General features: G+C 48.7%; 1 protein-coding gene across 1 annotated transcript in view; it reads left to right on the plus strand.

Annotated features, from left to right (window-relative positions):
* atrnl1b (attractin-like 1b) overlaps positions 1–18,964 on the plus strand; it is a 1,392,850-nt gene that overhangs the window by 578,812 nt on the left and 795,074 nt on the right. Inside the window, exon 21 of the mRNA XM_072479459.1 lies at positions 2,259–2,311. Within this exon, the coding sequence (XP_072335560.1) occupies positions 2,259–2,311 (53 nt within the window). The remainder of the gene's footprint in view (positions 1–2,258; positions 2,312–18,964) is intronic.

Raw genomic sequence — 18,964 nt, forward strand, 5'->3', positions numbered from 1 at the left:
GATAATGAAGAGGAAAGCAGCAGACTGCAGGAAGGTACCAATGGACTAGGCAGGTGAATGGAACAGTGGCAAATGGAGTTCAGTCTGGAGACGTGTGAGCCAGTACATTTGGGGAAGGCAAGCAAATGCACCATAACTGGTCAGCTACTGATGTTAGAAGAACACAGAGACCTTGCACTGGAACCCACAGATCCTGAAAGTGGCTGCAAGTCGATAAGGAGGTCAAGAAGCATACAGAATACTTGCCTGTATTAGCCGAGGCATAGAATATAAGAGCTGGGAAGATATGCTGCAACTGTATAAAACACTAGTAGGACCACAGCTGGGAGTGAGTTATTCACGTCACAGCACTATTGAAAATATGCTTGTACAAAAGACGGTACAGATGATATTTATAAGGATACTGTCTGAAGTAGGGAATTTTAGTTATCAGGAAAGATTGGATAGGCTGAGGTTGTTTTCTTTGGAAGAGAGGAGGCTGAGGGGAAAGCAAATTAAAGTGTATAAAATTGTGAAGGGGCTAGGAAGCCTAGATAGGAAGATCAGCCTTATTCCCCATGGTTGAGGAATCCACAATCAGGGGGTAAAGATTTAAGGTAAGAGATAGAAGGCTTAGAGAGGTTTCAAGAGGAAATATTTTCATTGACAGTGGTGGAGATCTCGATATCACTGCCTGAAAGGGTGGTAAGAGACAGAAACACTCATTAAAATGTTCTTGCATATGCACTTGAAGTGCAGTAACCCACAAGACAAAGTGCCACCTGGACTCGAAACGTTAGCTCTTTTCTCTCCCTACAGATGCTGCCAGACCTGCTGAGATTTTCCAGCATTTTCTCTTTGGTTTTAGATTCCAGCATCCGCAGTAATTTGCTTTTAACCTACAAGGCTATGGACCAAGAAAGTGGAAATCGAGATCAGATAGATGGTTATTTGTCAGCCAGCAAGGACACAATAGGCCAAATATTTATATGCAAATTTCTATGGTTCTCTGAGAAATTAGGAGAGCTTTAAGATTCTTAAAATGTGAGGTTGGTGTGGTTTAAGGAGATAATTTTGGAGCATGCATGATATTGTTCATATTGTGCCTATGTCTCCATATCTTTTGTAAATTAAGGGAGAAAATTGTGGCAGAAATTCCTGGGACATGTCACTATTCACTTCCCACAAATGAAAGAAACATCAGTCTACCACTACTGTTTAATATTTACTAGCTATCTCTCTATAGATGAAGCATGCATACACAAAATGTCTTCAGTTTTGTAATAGTTTTTACAACTTTCTAAAAATCCATGTCATCAGGGCAGCACGGTGACGAAGTAGTTAGCACTGCTGCCTCACGGTGCCGAGGTCTCAGGTTCTGTCCTGGCCCTGGGTCACTGTGCGTGTGGAGTTTGCATTCTCCCTGTGTTTGCGTGGGTTTCATCCCCACAACCCAAAGTTGTGCAGTGTAGGTGGATTGGCCACACTAAATTGCCCCTTAATTGGAAAAAATTAATTGGGTACTCTAAATTTAGAAAAAAAAATCCATTTGTACAAATTCACCACAGTTTCTTATATATCTGATTTCCTTAATTTAATTAAAATAGTGAAGCACAACCTGTCATTTCCCAAACTAGACATAATACCTGAATTAGCCCACACTCATTTCATATTATGGAATCTAGAGGAATTAACCTTTGAGTGCACACTATTGACAGGGAGCCTCATCTACTTACTGTGCATTTTGTGACATCATTCATTTTAATGCTTAAAAAACTGTGGGAAGCGCACTCATTGTATGTGTGCGTGACGGAGAGACTCTATGCTTGCAGCACACTTTGCTTCAATCGGTTTTTAGCTTTTCTGAAATGGAGGTTGGACTTGCTGGTGTATGGTTTCCAGCTTTCAGCTATTCCTTTTCACAAGTAGTGGCATAGAATTGTTCAGCTTGTCGCTCCATGACACAATTAAAATTTCCAAAGGGTGTTTACAAATTTTAATTATAGCTTATGCTGTTCATTCCAAACCTATTTTAGTATTCCTGATTTTATGTACTGTACCATTAAAATTCAAAATATTTTGTTAATTTAAAATAAGTCTCAAATGTATGTCAGTACAGCCCTATTGAATTCTTAATAGTTAAGTATGGAATGGAACAGTTTAAGATCAGCTCAGTATTTTGTATGTATAAAATGCTTATCTAACTATGTGTGCACATCAAATGTTGAGCATTGATATAGTCTACAGTATGGTTTTCTGAAGATATTTTTTATATATAGGTGTGAATCAGATAACCGTTACCTTGGCAATCCACTCAAAGGAACCTGCTACTGTGAGTATTTTTTTTTGTCTTTCTGGTTTTTTGGGGTAAAATACAGGTTTCTGACAAAATAAGTACCCATTATTCATTATTAAGGAAAAAGCAACCGTAGGGTGAATACGTTTTTGTTCAATGTGCTCCTCTCATTTTACTTAAAGAAATTATACTCATCTGAATTTTCCTTGAGGTTTTCTTTAAAATGTCAACTGTAAGGTCACCATACTGAACTTCTGGGAGGACCTATCTCCCTCCAAGACCTTTCCAGCACATCAATTATTGGAACTATCGCAGAGTGTCTTCTTTGCAAGGTTATGACCTCCAATCCATCTGTGGAAAGTTCTGGAGCCAGTTGATTCCAGGAAATTGTGCTACATGCTAGGTTGAAAATCTCTCAGCTAGCTACAATATGGTTTCCTAGTCAAATAGACAGCTATAGTTCCTGTTGTTTTTAAAGCATCAACGCCAGGAAACATATCTCCCTAATTAGTGCGACTGGAGTTGCCTAATTGTGAGGGAGACTTCTCGAGGGTTTCCATAGTAACACTACAAAAACATGTTTTTTTAAAGAGGAATTATGATAAGAGTATGATTTTACTATATAAAGGGTAAAATTTGCACAAAAACATATTGGGCTGGATTCTCCGCCGGCGGGATTCTCCATTTCGCCGGCGCCCGGGGGTTTCCCGACGGTGTAGGGCTGCCCCACAATGGGAAACCCCACTGACCGGCCGGGGTAACGGAGAATCCCGCCGGTGGGTCGGGGCAGAAAAGTGGCGCGGCGGGGCGGAGAATCCAGTCCATTGTCTCATACCACTTTAAGCTACATTCAAGGCAGATGTCAATAAACTTCTGGCAATATTTTAAAATTGTTCTTCTGTTCTTGAAATCTGTGAATGAGTGTACTGTTGATGTGATGAAATTTTAACTTTTGTTCCACTCAGTAGTCTGACTGTAGACAATTCTTTGTTGGCACTGTTTACGGTTTCCTCTTCTCACATGTTAGATGATATTTGCAATTTGTTTAGTTCTTGGAGATATAGATGAACTTCAAATCATTTCTATGTGAAGGAACATCTGGTGCAACAATCATCATTGCACTGTTAGATTTCAGTTTCAGAGGGGACTTACGTGACAATTCAAAGTTTATACCCAATTACAGCAAGGCAAAATATTCACCTAATGAGGAAAAATGTGGGTAAGGTACATTGAGGTATATTGGGCGGGATTCTCTAATCCCACGGCAGAGTGTCCACGCCCTCGTAAACGCCGTTGTGTTTTACGATGGCGTGAACGGGCCGACCCGACGACTAATTCTGGTCCGCAAAAGGGGCCAGCACGGCACTGGAGCGGTTCATGCCGCTCCAGCTGCTGACCCCGGTGCGAACTGGGCGCCGCAGGATCTGCGCATGCGCAGTGGTGCTGGCGCCAATGCGCACATGCGCTGTGGCTTCCTTCAACGCACCGGCCTCGACGCAACATGGCGCAGAAGAAACGAGGCCCCCAGCCAGAGAGGCCGGCCCATCGATTGGTGGGCCCCAATCGAGGGACGGGCCACATTGGATGCCCCCCCCCCCCGGGTTCGGACCCCCCTCACAGGCCACCCCCTGACCCTTTCACGCCGAGGTCCCGCCGGCTGAGAGCAGGTGTGGATGGCGCCGGCAGGCCTCGGCGTTTTTATGGTGGCCGCTTGGGCCATCGCGGGCCGAGAATCGGAGGTCCGGCCGCGTAGACCGGCGCCCAACCGGCGCCGCGCCAACCACGCATACCGGCGTCGGGGCGGCATGGCGCGATTCACGCCGGTCGCGGGGATTCTCCGGCCCGGCCCCGGGCTGAGAGAATCCCGCCCATTGTTGAGTATTAACAAGTCCTACTAATGGGAAAAATTGATTGCCTTGAATCTTTAGTAAAGGACTGGAGGGTCATGTATACCTTGAGACAAAAGGAATGCTCAACATAATTTGAGTGCTCCATGGCTGAGTAGGGATTTTACAGTGAAATTATTGATTGAATGGAGAATTTTTCAGGGCCTGTTAACTGCAAAGATAAATACATTACTGGTAATCTAAATAAAATCTTTGCATCAGCTTTCATTTCTGAAAATAAAGCCACCCTCCCAGTATTACGAAATAGAAGGCTAGTTTAAATTATTTCATATAAAATGATGCAGAAACTCGGGGCTTTTAATATTATGTTGGGGTGTATGCCAGAGACAGTTGTGCACAATGGTATGATCAAACAGGTATGATCTAATTGCCCTTACAGAGAAGTGACTGCAGGGTGACCAAGGCTGGGAACTGAAAGTTCAAGGGTATTGGCATTTTGGAAGGATAAGCAAAAAGGTAAAGGAGTTGGGATGCACTGTTATTGAAGGATGGGATCAGTGCATTATAGAGAAAGGATTTTAGATTGGAAGATCAAGATGTATAATCAGTTTTGGTGGAGCTATGAAAGAACAAGTCGGAGCAAACTTTGGTAAGAGATGTTTGTAGGCTGCCAAACAATAGTGCTCATGTGGGGCACAGTATAAATTGGAAAATTTGAGGCTTATGTATCAGGGGTAAGACAGTAATGAAGGGGGACTTCAATCTATATGTAGACTGGGTGAACCTAATTATCACTAATGCTGAGGAGGACAAATTCCTGGAATGTGTACACAAGTGTCTTCTTGAACAATATGTCATGGAACCAACCAGAGAATGGGCTATTTTAGATCTAATATTTTGCAGTGAGAATGGGTTAATTAATAATCTTGTTGTCAAGGAGCCTTTAGAGAAGAGTGGCCAGAAATGATAGATTTTTACATGAAGTTTGAAAGTGATGTAGTTCAATTTGAAACTAGGGACAAGGTGGCTGAGGTAGATTAAAATGGTATAATGGTAGACAAGCCATGGCTGGCATTTAAATAATCATGCATGGTTTGAAACAAATTTGCATGGCTTTAAGACACAAAAGGCCAGCAGGAAATGTGATCTAGCCATGGCTAACAAGATAAGTTATGGATTCTATTAGATCAAAAGAAGAGGCACATAAGTAGCCAAAAAATGTAGTAAGCCGAAGGACTGCGTTCATTTTAAAATTCACAAAGGAGAACCAAGAAATTAATAAAAAGAAAATGATACATGAACGAAAACTGGCAAGCAACATAAAAACAGACAGTGAAAGCCTCCATAGGTTTGTGACAAATGTGGGTCCATTACAGGAAGAGAAGGGAGAATTTACAATGTATAATGAGGAAATGGCAGAGAAACTAAACAAATGCTTTGTGTCTATCATGGAAGGAGATGTAGGAAACCCAAGGAAGTAGTTGGATTGAAATTAGTATGAGTGAAAAAGTGGTGCTGGAGAAATTAATAGAACTGAACTTTGATAAATCCCGTAGACCTGATGATCTTCATCCCAGAGTGTTGAAAGAGCTGGCTGTAGAGACAGTGGATGCATTGGTGGTCATCAAACTCCTACAGATTCTGGAATGGTGTCCGCAGATTGGAACATAGCAAATGTATCCCCTCCTATTTAAGAAAGGAGGGAGAGGGAAAACAGGGAACTGCAAGCCTGTTAGCCTGACATCAATAGTCGGGAAAACGCTGTAACCTATTCTAAAGGATGAGTTAACTGGAAAATTAGAAAATAAAGGTGAGCTTGGGCAGAGTCAACATGGTTTTGTGAAAGAAAAATCAGGGTTGACAAAGCTTTTGGAATCTTTTGAGGGTGTTACGAGGGAGTAGGGATAATAAAGGAGATATAGGGCACTATTCAACCCCCCCACGCCGGGTGGGAGAATCAAACGCCGCCCCGACCCCCGCACCCGATTCTCCCACCCCCCGGAAGCCAGCGACACGTGATTCGCACCAGGCCGCTCGGAGAAACGGCGAGCGGTGATTCTCCGGCCGGATGGGCTGAGAGGCCCACGAAAGGTTCCCGCCGGCGCCATCCATCCCTGGTCGATGCCGGCGGGAACTCTGCGGGAACGCTGTGGGGGGGGGGGGGGGGCGGCCTGTGGGGGGGGCTCCTTCACCGGGGTGGCCTCCGATGGGGTCTGGCCCGCGATCGGGGCCCACTGATCGGCGGGCCGGCCTCTCTCCCCCGCCCCCCCGGGCCTACCTCCTTCCGTGTGCGGCCCCAGAACTCCGGCTCCATGTTGATGAGGGGCCAGCATGCGTAAGACGTTCCCCGCGCATGCGCATTGTAGAAGGAACTTTAGTTGGCGGATTAGTCGCCTTAATACCCTGTATTCCTTCTTAACTGGCTGCTTGACTATATTTCATGGCAATAGGCACTTGGCAAAGCATGATGGATATATTAGCTTTATTTCAGTCAAGAAGTTCTGCATGTAATAGGCAGAAGGTCAGACTGTAAACAAGTGCACAGCTGCACATTTTGCTGAGAGTAGACAATTATTATTGTTCTTAGGCTGGGAATTCAAGGCCTGTTGTTTAACCCTGCTCGCTTTTCTGTGTCTGGGCTTATCAAAGGAATGCCTCGTTTTTCCTAAATATTGTTTATTAAACCATTTAAAGTACTGCTATACTCTTGTAAGGTGGGGACAATTAGAAGGACGGTGGTCACTCTAACTCCCTCCACGAACTTCGTGTTATAATAAAAGACCTTTGCGAAACCTCAAAGTTTTGGCTAGTTTTTTCCACAACACGCAGGATTGGGCTGCCCCAACTGCGCATGCGCGGGTTGGCGCGGCGCCCATTTGGTGCCGCGTAAGGACACTGGAGCGGCGTGAACTGCTCCAGCGCCGTGCTGGCCCCGTGTGGGGGCCAGAATAGGTTGTGTCCGGGCCCTGTTTGTGCCGTTGTGTAACCCGATGGCGTTCACGACGGCACGAACACTTGGCCTCAATATCGGAGAATCGCCCCCCCATAGTGTATTTGGATGTGTACGGATGCAGTGTATATGTATTTGGATGGATATGGATGGACTTTTGGACAGCTTTTGATAAAGGATTTTTTGACTTAGTGATTGTTGTCGGTCTGGGTTTATTGCTGAGAAATCTGTGGGATCTGCCTCGTTTGTGTCTGTCATTTAATATATAGTTAATGGTGTATCTGGCCACAGTTTGCCTGTTAATTCATCTTTACCTCATGTTAAATTCATGGTTATCTCCTGTTAATTCTGAATATTAGGTTATAAGATAGATGGTGTAGATCATTTGCTTTGCTGACTTTTATTGACTTTTATTTTCTTCTGTTTGTTTCAAAACCATGTAATTTTGTGGCTTTATATTGAGTGAGTATCTGGGAATATCCCATTTAATCTGCAAGGTAACGTTACCGGTTCCTAAATGGATCGTAACAAAATTGAGGGTTACTTCTGGGGTTCTCACAAGTTGGGAATTTGAACAAAGACAGCTCAACACAGGAACAGGCCCTTCGGTCCTCCAAGCCAGTGCCGATCATGATGCCTGGCTAAACCAAAACCTTTGCACTTAATGGGTCCATATCCTTCTATTCCCATCCTATTCATGTATTCGTAACTATTGTATCTGCTTCCTCCACCTACCCCGGCAGTGCGAACCAGACACTCACCACCCTCTATGTGGAAAAACTTGCCTTGCACAGTTCCTCTAAACTTTCCCCTTACACCTTAAACCTATATGCCTTAGTAATTGACTTTTCCACCATGGGAAAACATGTCTGACGATCCACTCTGTCCATGCCACTCATAATTTTGTAAACCACTATCAGGCCATCTCTCAATCTCTGTCGTTCCAGTGAAAACAATCTGAGTTTATCCAATCTCTCCTTATAGCTAATACCCTCCAGACCAGGCCACATCCTGGTAAAGCTCTTTTGTACCCTCCCAAAGCATTCATATCCTTCTGGTAGTGTGGCGACCAGAATTGTATGCAATATTCCAAATGTGGTCAGTACAGCTGTCATATTCTCCTAAACCAATAATGCAACACCCCACCCCTTTTACATCCCCCTCTATCTTGCCTAAAGCATCTAAATCCTGGAACGTTTAGCTGCTAATCCTGCCCCTCCCTCTACCAAGTCCCTGTAATAGTAACATAGTATCATAGAATTTACAGTGCAGAAGGAGGCCATTTGGCCCATCGAATCTGGAGCGGCCCTTGGAAAGAGCACCCTACCTAAGCCCAAACCTCCACCCTTTCCCCGTAACCCAGTAACCCCTCCCAACCTTTCTGGACACTAAGGGCAATTTATCATGGTCAATCCACCGAACCTGCACATCTTTGGACTGTGGGAGGAAACCGGCACCCGGAGGAAACTCACGCAGGCACAGGGGGAACGTGCAAACTCGGCACAGACAATGACCCAAGCCGGGAATTAAACCTGGGACCCTGGAGCTGTGAAGCAACTGAGCTAACCACTGTGCTACCGTGTCCCCCCCAATAATCATCATCATAGTTCCAAGTACTAATAACAACATCATAGTTCCAAGTACTAATCCAAACTCTTAAGTTCATTTGCCTTACCAGTTACACTCAGGGATGCAAAAAGACAATACCACATCAAACTAGAGTCCCAGGACAACGACACTAACCCACGACGACTATGGCAGGGCCTACACAAGATCACAGGCTATAAAGCAAGGCCAGGTGGAGTATCTAGGGCTGTAGCATCCCTACCTGATGATCTGAACAAGTTCTATGCCCGCTTTGAGCAGTCAGCCAGTGTATCAGTGCCACCCGCCCCAACAGCCCTGGACACACCCATACCCACTATTACAGCCTCAGAGGTAAGAGCTGCCTTCTTGAAAGTGAATCCGTGGAAAGCAATGGGCCCCGACGGAGTCACTTGGCGAGCACTCAGAGCCTGCGCAGACCAGCAGACGAGTGTATTCGCAGCTATCTTCAACATCTCACTCTTCCGCTCTGAGGTCCCCACCTCCTTCAAGAAGACCACCATAATACCAGCACCAAAGAAGAACAAGGTAGCCTGCCTCAACGACTACCAACCGGTGGCCATCATGAAATGTTTCGAGAGGCTAGTCATGAGACGGATCACTGCCAGCCTCCCAGACGGTCTCAATCCACTGCAGTTTGCCTATCGCTGCAACCTGTCCACAACAGATGCTATCTCCCTGGCTCTACAATCAACACTCGAACACCTCGACAACAAGGACACCTATGTAAGACTGCTGTTCATGGACCTCCGGGTGCGGCAATGACCAGCTGAGTCGCACGTTTCGGCATCTCCCGTTGGAACGGATTTTTGGGCTCTTAATAGGAGCCCCAACGGCAATTTAAACGGCCAAAAACACTGTGCGGTAAACCAGAAGGGAATCTCCACGGACACGCATGGAGAAGGGAGAGGATAGCGGCCGGATTACGGAGGGGCAGCGGCAAGGAAGGGAAGCTCAAAGCAAGATGGCGTCGGAAGGTGGCCGTTTGTTATGGGGCCCTGAGCAACAAGAGTTCCTGCGGCGCTGTGTGGAAGAGCTGAAGAAGGAGTTGAAGAAGGAAGTGTTGGCCCCGATATTACAGGCGATTGAAGGGCTAAAGGAGGAGCAGAGGACCCAAGAGCTGGAGGTTCGGGTCGTGAAGGCAAAGACTGCTGAAAACGAAGATGAAATACAGGGCCTGGTGGTGAAGGCAGAAACGCACGAGGCACAGCACAAAAGGTGTGTGGAGCGGTTGGAAGCACTGGAGAATAACTCGAGGAGGAAGAATTTAAGAGTCCTGGGTCTTCCCGAAGGCGCAGAAGGGGCGGACGTCGGGACATATGTGAGCACGATGCTTCACTCGCTAATGGGATCGGAGGCCCCGACGGGCCCTTTGGAGGTGGAGGGAGCCTATCGAGTTCTGGCGCGAAGATCAAAGGCTGGAGAAATACCTCGAGCTATAGTGGTGAGGTTTCTCTGCTACAATGACAGAGAGACGGTCCTCAGATGGGCGAAGAAAATTCGGAGCTGTAGGTGGGAGAACGCGGTGATCCGCGTATACCAGGATTGGAGTGCGGAGGTGGCGAGAAGGAGGGCAAGTTTCAATCGGGCTAAGGCGGTGCTTCACAAAAAAAAGGTTCAATTTGGAATGTTGCAACCGGCGAGACTGTGGGTCACACACCAAGGGAAGCACCACTACTTTGAGACGGCAGAAGAGGCGTGGACATTCATTGTGGACGAGAAGCTGGAATAGTCTGGCGAGAGAAAGAGCTTCTGGGACAAAGTGGTGGGGTGATTATGTGGGGCGAGGAAGGGGAAGGGGGGGGGGATGATTTTTCAATTTGTTAATTCTGTGATCCTGTAACTTTTCTCTCTTCCCCATGTTGGGGGGGGGGGCGGGGAGTATGAGGAACTGTGGGGGCCGGTGGGACGGAAAGGGGAAGGAGAAGGGAAATGTGCCATTAAGGGCGGGGCTGAGTGGGAAACGCAGGCTTTGTTCCCGCGCTATGGTAATTGTGGCGAGAACGGGGACGCAGGAAGGAGGGGGCCGAGGACAAGGGGGGAAGCTGAGGTCAGCCAGAGTTCGCTGACTTCTGGGAGCAACATGGGGGGTGCAACTACGCGAGAGGGGGATCTAGCGGAGAGGGGGGGGGGGGGTTAACTGGGTTGCTGCTGCTAAGTAGAAGGGGGAGCTGTTATGGGATGGGGTGGTCGAGGCGGGAGGGCACCGTCGGTGGGATATACGGGTACGTGGGAACCGGGTGAGGAGCTGGGTTAAAAAAGGGGATGGCTAGTCGACAAGGGGTGGGGGGTGGTGGTAAAGAGCCCCCCAACCCGGCTGATCACGTGGAACGTGAGAGGGCTGAACGGGCCGATTAAAAGGGCACGGGTACTCGCACACCTAAAGAAATTAAAGGCAGATGTGGTTATGTTGCAGGAGACGCACCTGAAACTGATAGACCAGGTCAGACTACGTAAAGGATGGGTGGGGCAGGTGTTTCATTCGGGTTTAGATGCGAAGAATAGGGGGGTGGCTATCTTAGTGGGGAAACGGGTACTGTTTGAGGCAAAGACCATAGTGGCGGATAGTGGGGGTAGATATGTGATGGTGAGTGGCAGATTGCAAGGGGAGGCGGTGGTTCTGGTGAACGTATACGCCCCGAACTGGGATGATGCAAATTTTATGAGGCGTATGTTGGGACGTATCCCGGACCTGGAGGAGGGAAAGTTGGTAATGGGGGGAGACTTCAATACGGTGCTTGATCCAGGGCTGAACCGGTCGAGGTCCAGGACCGGGAGGAGGCCGGCAGCGGCCAGGGTGCTCAAGGACTTCATGGAGCAGATGGGAGGAGTAGATCCCTGGAGATTTAGTAGGCCTAGGAGTAAGGAGTTCTCATTTTTCTCCCATGTTCACAAAGTATACTCACGGATAGACTTTTTTGTCTTGGGAAGGGCACTGATTCCGAAGGTGACAGGGACGGAGTATACGGCCATAGCCATTTCGGACCACGCTCCACATTGGGTAGACCTGGAGGTAGGAGAGGAAAAAGAACAGCACCCACTCTGGAGAATGGATATGGGCTTATTGGCGGATGAGGGGGTATGTCTAAGGGTGAGGGGGTGTATCGAAAGGTACTTGGAGCTTAATGACAACGGAGAGGTTCAGGTGGGAGTGGTCTGGGAGGCGTTGAAGGCGGTGGTCAGAGGGGAACTGATATCCATAAGGGCACATAAAGGGAAGCAAGAGGGTAAAGAAAGAGAGCGATTGTTGAAAGAACTTCTGAGGGTGGACAGGCAATATGCACAGGCACCGAAGGAGGGACTGTATAGGGAAAGACAAAGGTTACATGTGGAATTTGACCTGCTGACCACGGGTAAGGCAGAGGCACAGTGGAGGAGGGCACAGGGTGTACAGTATGAGTATGGAGAGAAGGCGAGTCGGCTACTGGCCCACCAATTGAGGAAGAGGGGAACAGCGAGGGAGATAGGTGGGGTGAGAGATGAGGAGGGAGAGATGGAACGGGGAGCGGAGAGAGTGAACGGGGTGTTCAAGGCATTCTAGGAGAGGTTATATAAGGCTCAGCCCTCGGAAGGGAAGGAGGGAATGATGTGTTTCCTGGATCAGCTGGAATTCCCGAAGGTGGAGGAGCAGGAGAGAGCGGGACTGGGAGCACAGATTGAGATGGAAGAGGGGGTAAAAGGGATTGGGAGCATGCAGGCGGGGAAGGCCCCGGGACCGGACGGATTCCCGGTGGAATTTTATAGGAAATATATGGACCTACTGGCCCCGCTTTTGACGAGAACCTTTAATGAGGCCGGGGAAAGGGGGAAGTTGCCCCCGACTATGTCGGAGGCGACGATATCGCTCCTTTTGAAGAAGGAAAAAGACCCGCTGCAGTGTGGGTCCTACAGGCCCATTTCCCTTTTAAACGTAGATGCTAAGCTCCTGGCCAAGGTGATGGCGACGAGGATAGAGGACTGTGTCCTGGGGGTGGACCACGAGGATCAAACTGGGTTCGTTAAGGGGAGACAGCTGAACACGAACATACGGAGGCTGCTAGGGGTGATGATGATGCCCCCACCAGAGGGGGAGGTGGAGATAGTGGTGGCGATGGATGCCGAGAAAGCATTCGACAGAATGGAGTGGGACTATCTGTGGGAAGTGCTGAGGAGATTTGGTTTTGGAGAAGGGTTTATTGGATGGGTACAGCTGCTGTATAGGGCCCCGGTGGCGAGTGTGGTCACGAACAGGCAGAGGTCTGACTACTTCCGTCTTTATAGAGGGACGAGGCAGGGGTGTCCCCTGTCTCCGTTGCTGTTTGCATTGGCGATTGAGCCCCTGGCCATAGCACTGAGGGGCTCCAGGAGGTGGAGGGGAGTGTTCAGGGGAGGAGAAGAACACCGGGTATCATTGTATGCAGATAATTTATTGCTTATGTTGCGGACTCAGTGGAGGGGATGCCTGAGATAATGCAGACACTCAGGGAGTTTGGGGAATTCTCGGGGTACAAATTGAATATGGGGAAGAGTGAGTTGGTTGTGATGCATCCGGGGGAGCAGAGCAGGGGAATAGATGATTTACCGCTGAGGAAGGTAACAAGAGATTTCCGGTACTTAGGGATTCAGATAGCCAGGAGTTGGGGAACCTTACATAGGCTTAATTTAACACGATTGGTGGAACAGATGGAGGAGGATTTTAAGAGATGGGACATGGTGCCCCTGTCACTGGTGGGTAGGGTGCAGGCGGTTAAAATGGTAGTCCTCCCGAGATTCCTTTTTGTGTTTCAGTGCCTCCCGGTGATGGTCACGAAGGCTTTTTTCAAGAAAATCGAGAAAAGTGTCATGAGTTTTGTGTGGGCTGGGAAGACCCCGATAGTGAGGAGGGGGTTCTTGCAGCGTAGCAGGGATAGGGGGGGACTGGCACTACCGAGCCTAAGTGAATACTACTGGGCCGCCAATATCTCAATGGTGTGTAAGTGGATGGGAGAAGGGGAGGGAGCGGCGTGCAAGAGATTGGAGATGGCGTCCTGCAAAGGAACCAGCCTACAAGCACTGGCGACGGCGCCGTTGCCGTTCTCCCCGAAGAAATACACCACAAGTCCAGTGGTGGTGGCAACACTGAAAATTTGGGGGCAGTGGAGACGGCATAGGGGAAGGACGGGAGCCTCGGTGCGGTTCCCGATATGAAATAATCATAGGTTTGTCCCGGGGAGAATAGATGGGGGATTTGGAGCATGGCAGAGAGCTGGGATTGTGCAACTGAGAGATCTGTTCGTAGCCGGGACGTTTGCGAGTCTCGGAGCGCTGACGGAAAAATATGGGTTGCCCCAAGGGAATGCATTTCGGTACATGCAATTGAGGGCTTTTGCGAGGCAACAGGGGAGGGAATTCCCGCAGCTCCCGACACAGGAGATTCAAGATAGAGTGATCTCAGGGACATGGGTGGGGGATGGTAGGGTGTCGGAATTATACAGGGAAATGAGGGACGAGGGGGAGATCATGGTGGATGAGCTGAAGGGAAAATGGGAAGAAGAGCTGGGGGAAGAGATTGAGGAGGGGCTGTGGGCTGATGCCCTACGTAGGGAAAACTCGTCGTCCTCGTGCACCAGGCTAAGCCTGATACAATTCAAGGTTTTGCACAGGGCGCATATGACCGGAGCAAGGCTTAGTAAATTTTTCGGGGTAGAGGATAGTTGTGGGAGATGCTCGAGAAGCCCAGCAAACCACACCCACATGTTTTGGTCATGCCCGGCACTGCAGGGGTTCTGGGTGGGGGTGGCAAAGGTGCTTTTGAAGGTGGTGGGGGTCCGGGTCGAGCCAGGCTGGGGGTTGGCTATATTTGTGGTTGCAGAAGAGCCAGGAGTGCAGGAGGCGAGAGAGGCTGATGTTTTGGCCTTTGCGTCCCTAGTAGCCCGGCGAAGGATATTGCTTATGTGGAAGGAAGCCAAACCCCCGGGCGTGGAGACATGGATAAATGACATGGCAGGGTTTATAAAACTAGAACTGATAAAGTTCGCGCTAAGGGGTTCGGCTCAAGGGTTCACCAGGCGGTGGCAACCGTTCATTGACTACCTCGCAGAACGATAAAGAAAATGGGAAGGTAACAGCTCGGGTGGGTCCTCAGGGGTGGTTTTTGTATAGATATTTGTACTTGGTTATGTATATTGGATTGTTTGATTTTATTATCTGGAGAGTTATTATTTTTGTTACGGCAGTTGCCATTTAGCTTATATATTATTTATTTACTTGTTAAAACGGTCACTGTTATTTATATTGTTTTATTGTTGTAAAAAGGGAAAACCTTTGTATTGTTTTGTTTGGCCGAAAAATTTGAATAAAATATATTTTTTTTAAAAAAGACTGCTGTTCATCGACTACAGCTCCGCCTACAACACCATTATACCGACAAGACTAATAACCAAACTCCGCAATCTTGGACTTGACCCCTCCCTGTGCAGCTGGACCCTTGACTTCCTCACCAACAGACCGCAATCTGTCAGGATAGGCAACAGCACCTCCTCCACAATAGTCCTCAACACCAGCGCCCCGCAAGGATGTGTGCTTCATCCTCTACTGTACACCGTATACACACATGACTGTGTGGCAAGATTTAACTCTTACTCAATCTATAAGTTTGCAGATGATACGACTGTGGTGGGCCGCATCTCAAACAACGACAAATCAGACTACAGGAGGGAGATGAATTACTTGGTTGCATGGTGCACCGAAAACAACCTCTCTCTAAATGTCAGAAAGACCAAGGAACTGATCATCGACTTCAGGAAGCGTAGCACAACACATATTCCCATCTGCATCATTGGCTCCAAAGTGGAGATGGTCGATAGCTTTAAGTTCCTGGGGGCCACCATCAGTTTGTCCTGGTCCACTCACGTTGATGCAACAGTCAAGAAAGCCCAACAACGTCTCTACTTCCTACGGAAGCTGAAGAAATTTGGCATGTCTGCATTGACTCTCACAAACTTCTACAGATGTGCGTTAGAGAGCATCCTATCCGGCTGCATCACAGCCTGGTATGGCAACTGCTCAGTCCAAGATCGCAAGAAACTGCAGTGTGTGGTGAACCCAGCCCGACGCATCACACATAAACTTCCCGCTGCCTCAGGAATGCAGACAGCATTATCAGAGACCCTCCCACCCAGGCATTGCCTTCTTCCAGACCCTTCCATCAGGCAGAAGGTACAGACGTCTGAAGGCCCGCGCATCCAGGTATAGGAACAGCTTCTTCCCCACAGCTACAAGACTCCTCAACAAATCCCCCTTGGACTGATCTGTTCCCTGTAAGAACACTGTTCACAATGCCCTATGCTGCTCTTGCTCATGTATTTGCTTTGTTTGGCCCCTTGTTCCGCACTGTAACCAATCACTGTTTGGCGATGTATCGTTTGTCAATGTTATCTGTTGATGATTCTCTTTGTCTACTATGTAAGTACTGTGTACGTTCCCAGGGCCGCTGAAAAATACTTTTCACTGTACTTTGGTACATGTGACAATAAATCAAATCAAATCAACATTTCTCGTGTTGAAACAAATGCATTTCAGACCACTAGTCCCACTGTTCAGCAAGAATGGCTTTGTCAATTGCTACAACTTTTCTGGAGAGGGAAGATTTATCCCTGAGAGGTTTGCATCAATTAACAGAGTTCGGGGGCAGTATTCTCTGGCTGCACACGCCCGGTGACCGGAAATTCTCATCCGAGGTCAATGGACCATTACATGGTCCACGTCCCGCCCGTGGTGATCTTGCGGCAGGCGGGGCGGAAAAATCCAGCCCTCAGTTTAGATATTACCAAGGAATCTTTGCCAAGCGCATAAATTCACTGACAATGGAATTGAGAGATACTTTATTTCTTTTGAAAAAGTGGCTACGCAGCTAGAGTGGCTAAAGGACACACGAGGTGGGATTCTACGGTCGCGATGCCGAAATCGCGTTCGGCGATCGACCGGAGAATACCGTTTCTGACCAAATTGGAGAGTGCACCGCTTTCGCGATGCTCGAGTACGCCGTACGCTGTATCGACGGCCTCAGGACGTTGCCTGCGGTCCACCCCCTGATGCTCCGCCACCGACCGGCCGAGTTCCCGATGGGTCTCTCATGGTCTCACCCGTCGGGAACTCGGCGTGGCAGCTGAGGACTCAGTCCAGAGCTGCCACAGTCGGGCGAGGGCTGATCCGCGGGCAATCGGGACTTTGTCGTGTTGCACGGCGCGGCCGCTGCAGGCTGCTGCCATGCATGGCCATGGACCCAGAATTCCCCGGGACATACTGTCAGCTGGAGCCGTGTGCTTTATGCTGCTCGGCTGCTAGCCCCCAGCCAAACAAAGGATCAGTGGCCATTTTGCGATGAATTTTCGGACCTAGCCTCACAATTGGAGTATCCAGCCCATGGTCTCTTATTTAGAAGAGTATTTTTGATGTTTATTCTCGTGTTTTGGAAGAAGAACCCTCACATTATTAGACAGTTAAAACAACTATTTTTAATGCTTTTGAGATTGTCTCCAAAGCAAATCAAGTAAAATTTCGGACTTTAAAGAAGAACCTGAATTCAAAGTTTGTAGAATTTGCCAGAAAGAAAGAAATATAATGGGACAGGTGGTTGCAAGCACTGAAACCTGAACAGAATTTTGAGATTGTGAGAGAACTCGGGTGAAATTCTCCGGACACGGCGCGATGTCCGCCGACTGGCGCCCAAAACGGCGCAAATCAGTTGGGCATCGCGCCGCCCCAAAGGTGCGGAATGCTCCGCATCTTTGGGGGCCGAGCCCCAACCTTAAGGGGCTAGGTCGGCGCCAGACGAATTTCCGCCCCGCCAGCTGGCGGAAAAGGCCTTTGGTGCCCCGCCAGCTGGCGCGGAAATGACAACTCCGGGCGGCGCATGCACGGGAGCGTTAGCGGCCGCTGATGGCATTCCCGCGCAAACGCAGTGGAGGGAGTCTCTTCCGCCTCCGCCATGGTGGAAACCGTGGCGAAGGCAGAAGGAAAAGAGTGCCCCCACGGCACAGGCCCGCCCGCGGATCGGTGGGCCCCGATTGCGGGCCAGGCCACCGTGGGGGCACCCCCTGGGGCCAGATCGCCCCGCGCACCCCCCAGGACCCCGGAGCCCGCCCGCGCCGCCTTGTCCCGCCGGTAAGGTAGGTGGTTTAATCTACGCCGGCGGGACAGGCATTTTAGCGGCGGGACTTCGGCCCATCCGGGCCGGAGAATCGCGCGGGGGGGCCCGCCAACTGGCGCGGCGCGATTCCCGCCCCCGCCGAATATCCGGGGCCGAATATCCGATGAGAATCTCGCCCCTCATGATAATGGAATCATTTCAACACATCGTCCCAATAGCCATCAGTGATATCTGGAAAACCGTAAGGTCTCTATGATAAGGGAGGCGCCAGTTCAGCATGGGTATGATATATCACATAGACAGCTAGGGTACAGTGGATCTACATTTGTAAACCCACATGGAAGTTGGAGGAATAAATCATAATTGGCTGGAGGGCAACGGTAGAAGTTTTTCAGTCAATAAAAACGTTAGTATGGAGAATAAAAGTGGTGTTAAGTGTAAATGTGTTGGGTTCCTGAAAGACTGACAACGAACATTAGTTTATCCGCAAGCTTAGCAGCTATTTCACACTTTTACTCTGCCTGCGCTCCCAATGTGAACTCCTTCGCTTCTGACACGTGGCCCTTTTTGTTGTCACGTCATCAAGTGACCACTTGGTCTACATCTTCCTCATTTGGTTGGAACAACTGGTGACATAAGATGTAACAATGTAGGCGGTCGGAAACAATGTACTGACCATTTTGTAACATGCAAGTTAAACAAGCTAACGATGCATAACTATTGGCATATCTAGTGAGGCACGGATTAATCTGTTGCATAGCTCATCGCGTCTCCTTTCCCTCCTCCCCCCTCCATTTTTGTTGGAGAAAGATGAGATTTGAAAGCCAGTTCTAGACTAGATGGCAAGATAGTCTTGGGACCTTGTGTTCAGTTGGTTCAGGGGCACTGTTTGTGTGGTTCTGCCGGATGGTGGTGTTTGGTCTTTTTCACCCTGGTGTCCTCAGTGTGGACAGCCTGGAATGTTCCGTCACTGTGTTCGTGGGATGTAGGACTCGCTGCATTGACCTCTGGAGGAGTCTGCATGTACACTCGTGGAGGGAGCCCATGTCAGGGGCTAATTGACTGGAGTGCTGTTATCTGTAGGTGCTGGTTCCGATACCTGTAAGAGGTGACGCCGGTTACATACATAGTGGGCACCATCTGAGGCTACCATGTAACTGTTATGTAGTGAGGCGTGG

The sequence above is a fragment of the Scyliorhinus torazame genome, chromosome 16 (assembly GCF_047496885.1).
Source record: "Scyliorhinus torazame isolate Kashiwa2021f chromosome 16, sScyTor2.1, whole genome shotgun sequence".
In the NCBI taxonomy this organism is placed as follows: Eukaryota; Metazoa; Chordata; class Chondrichthyes; order Carcharhiniformes; family Scyliorhinidae; genus Scyliorhinus; species Scyliorhinus torazame.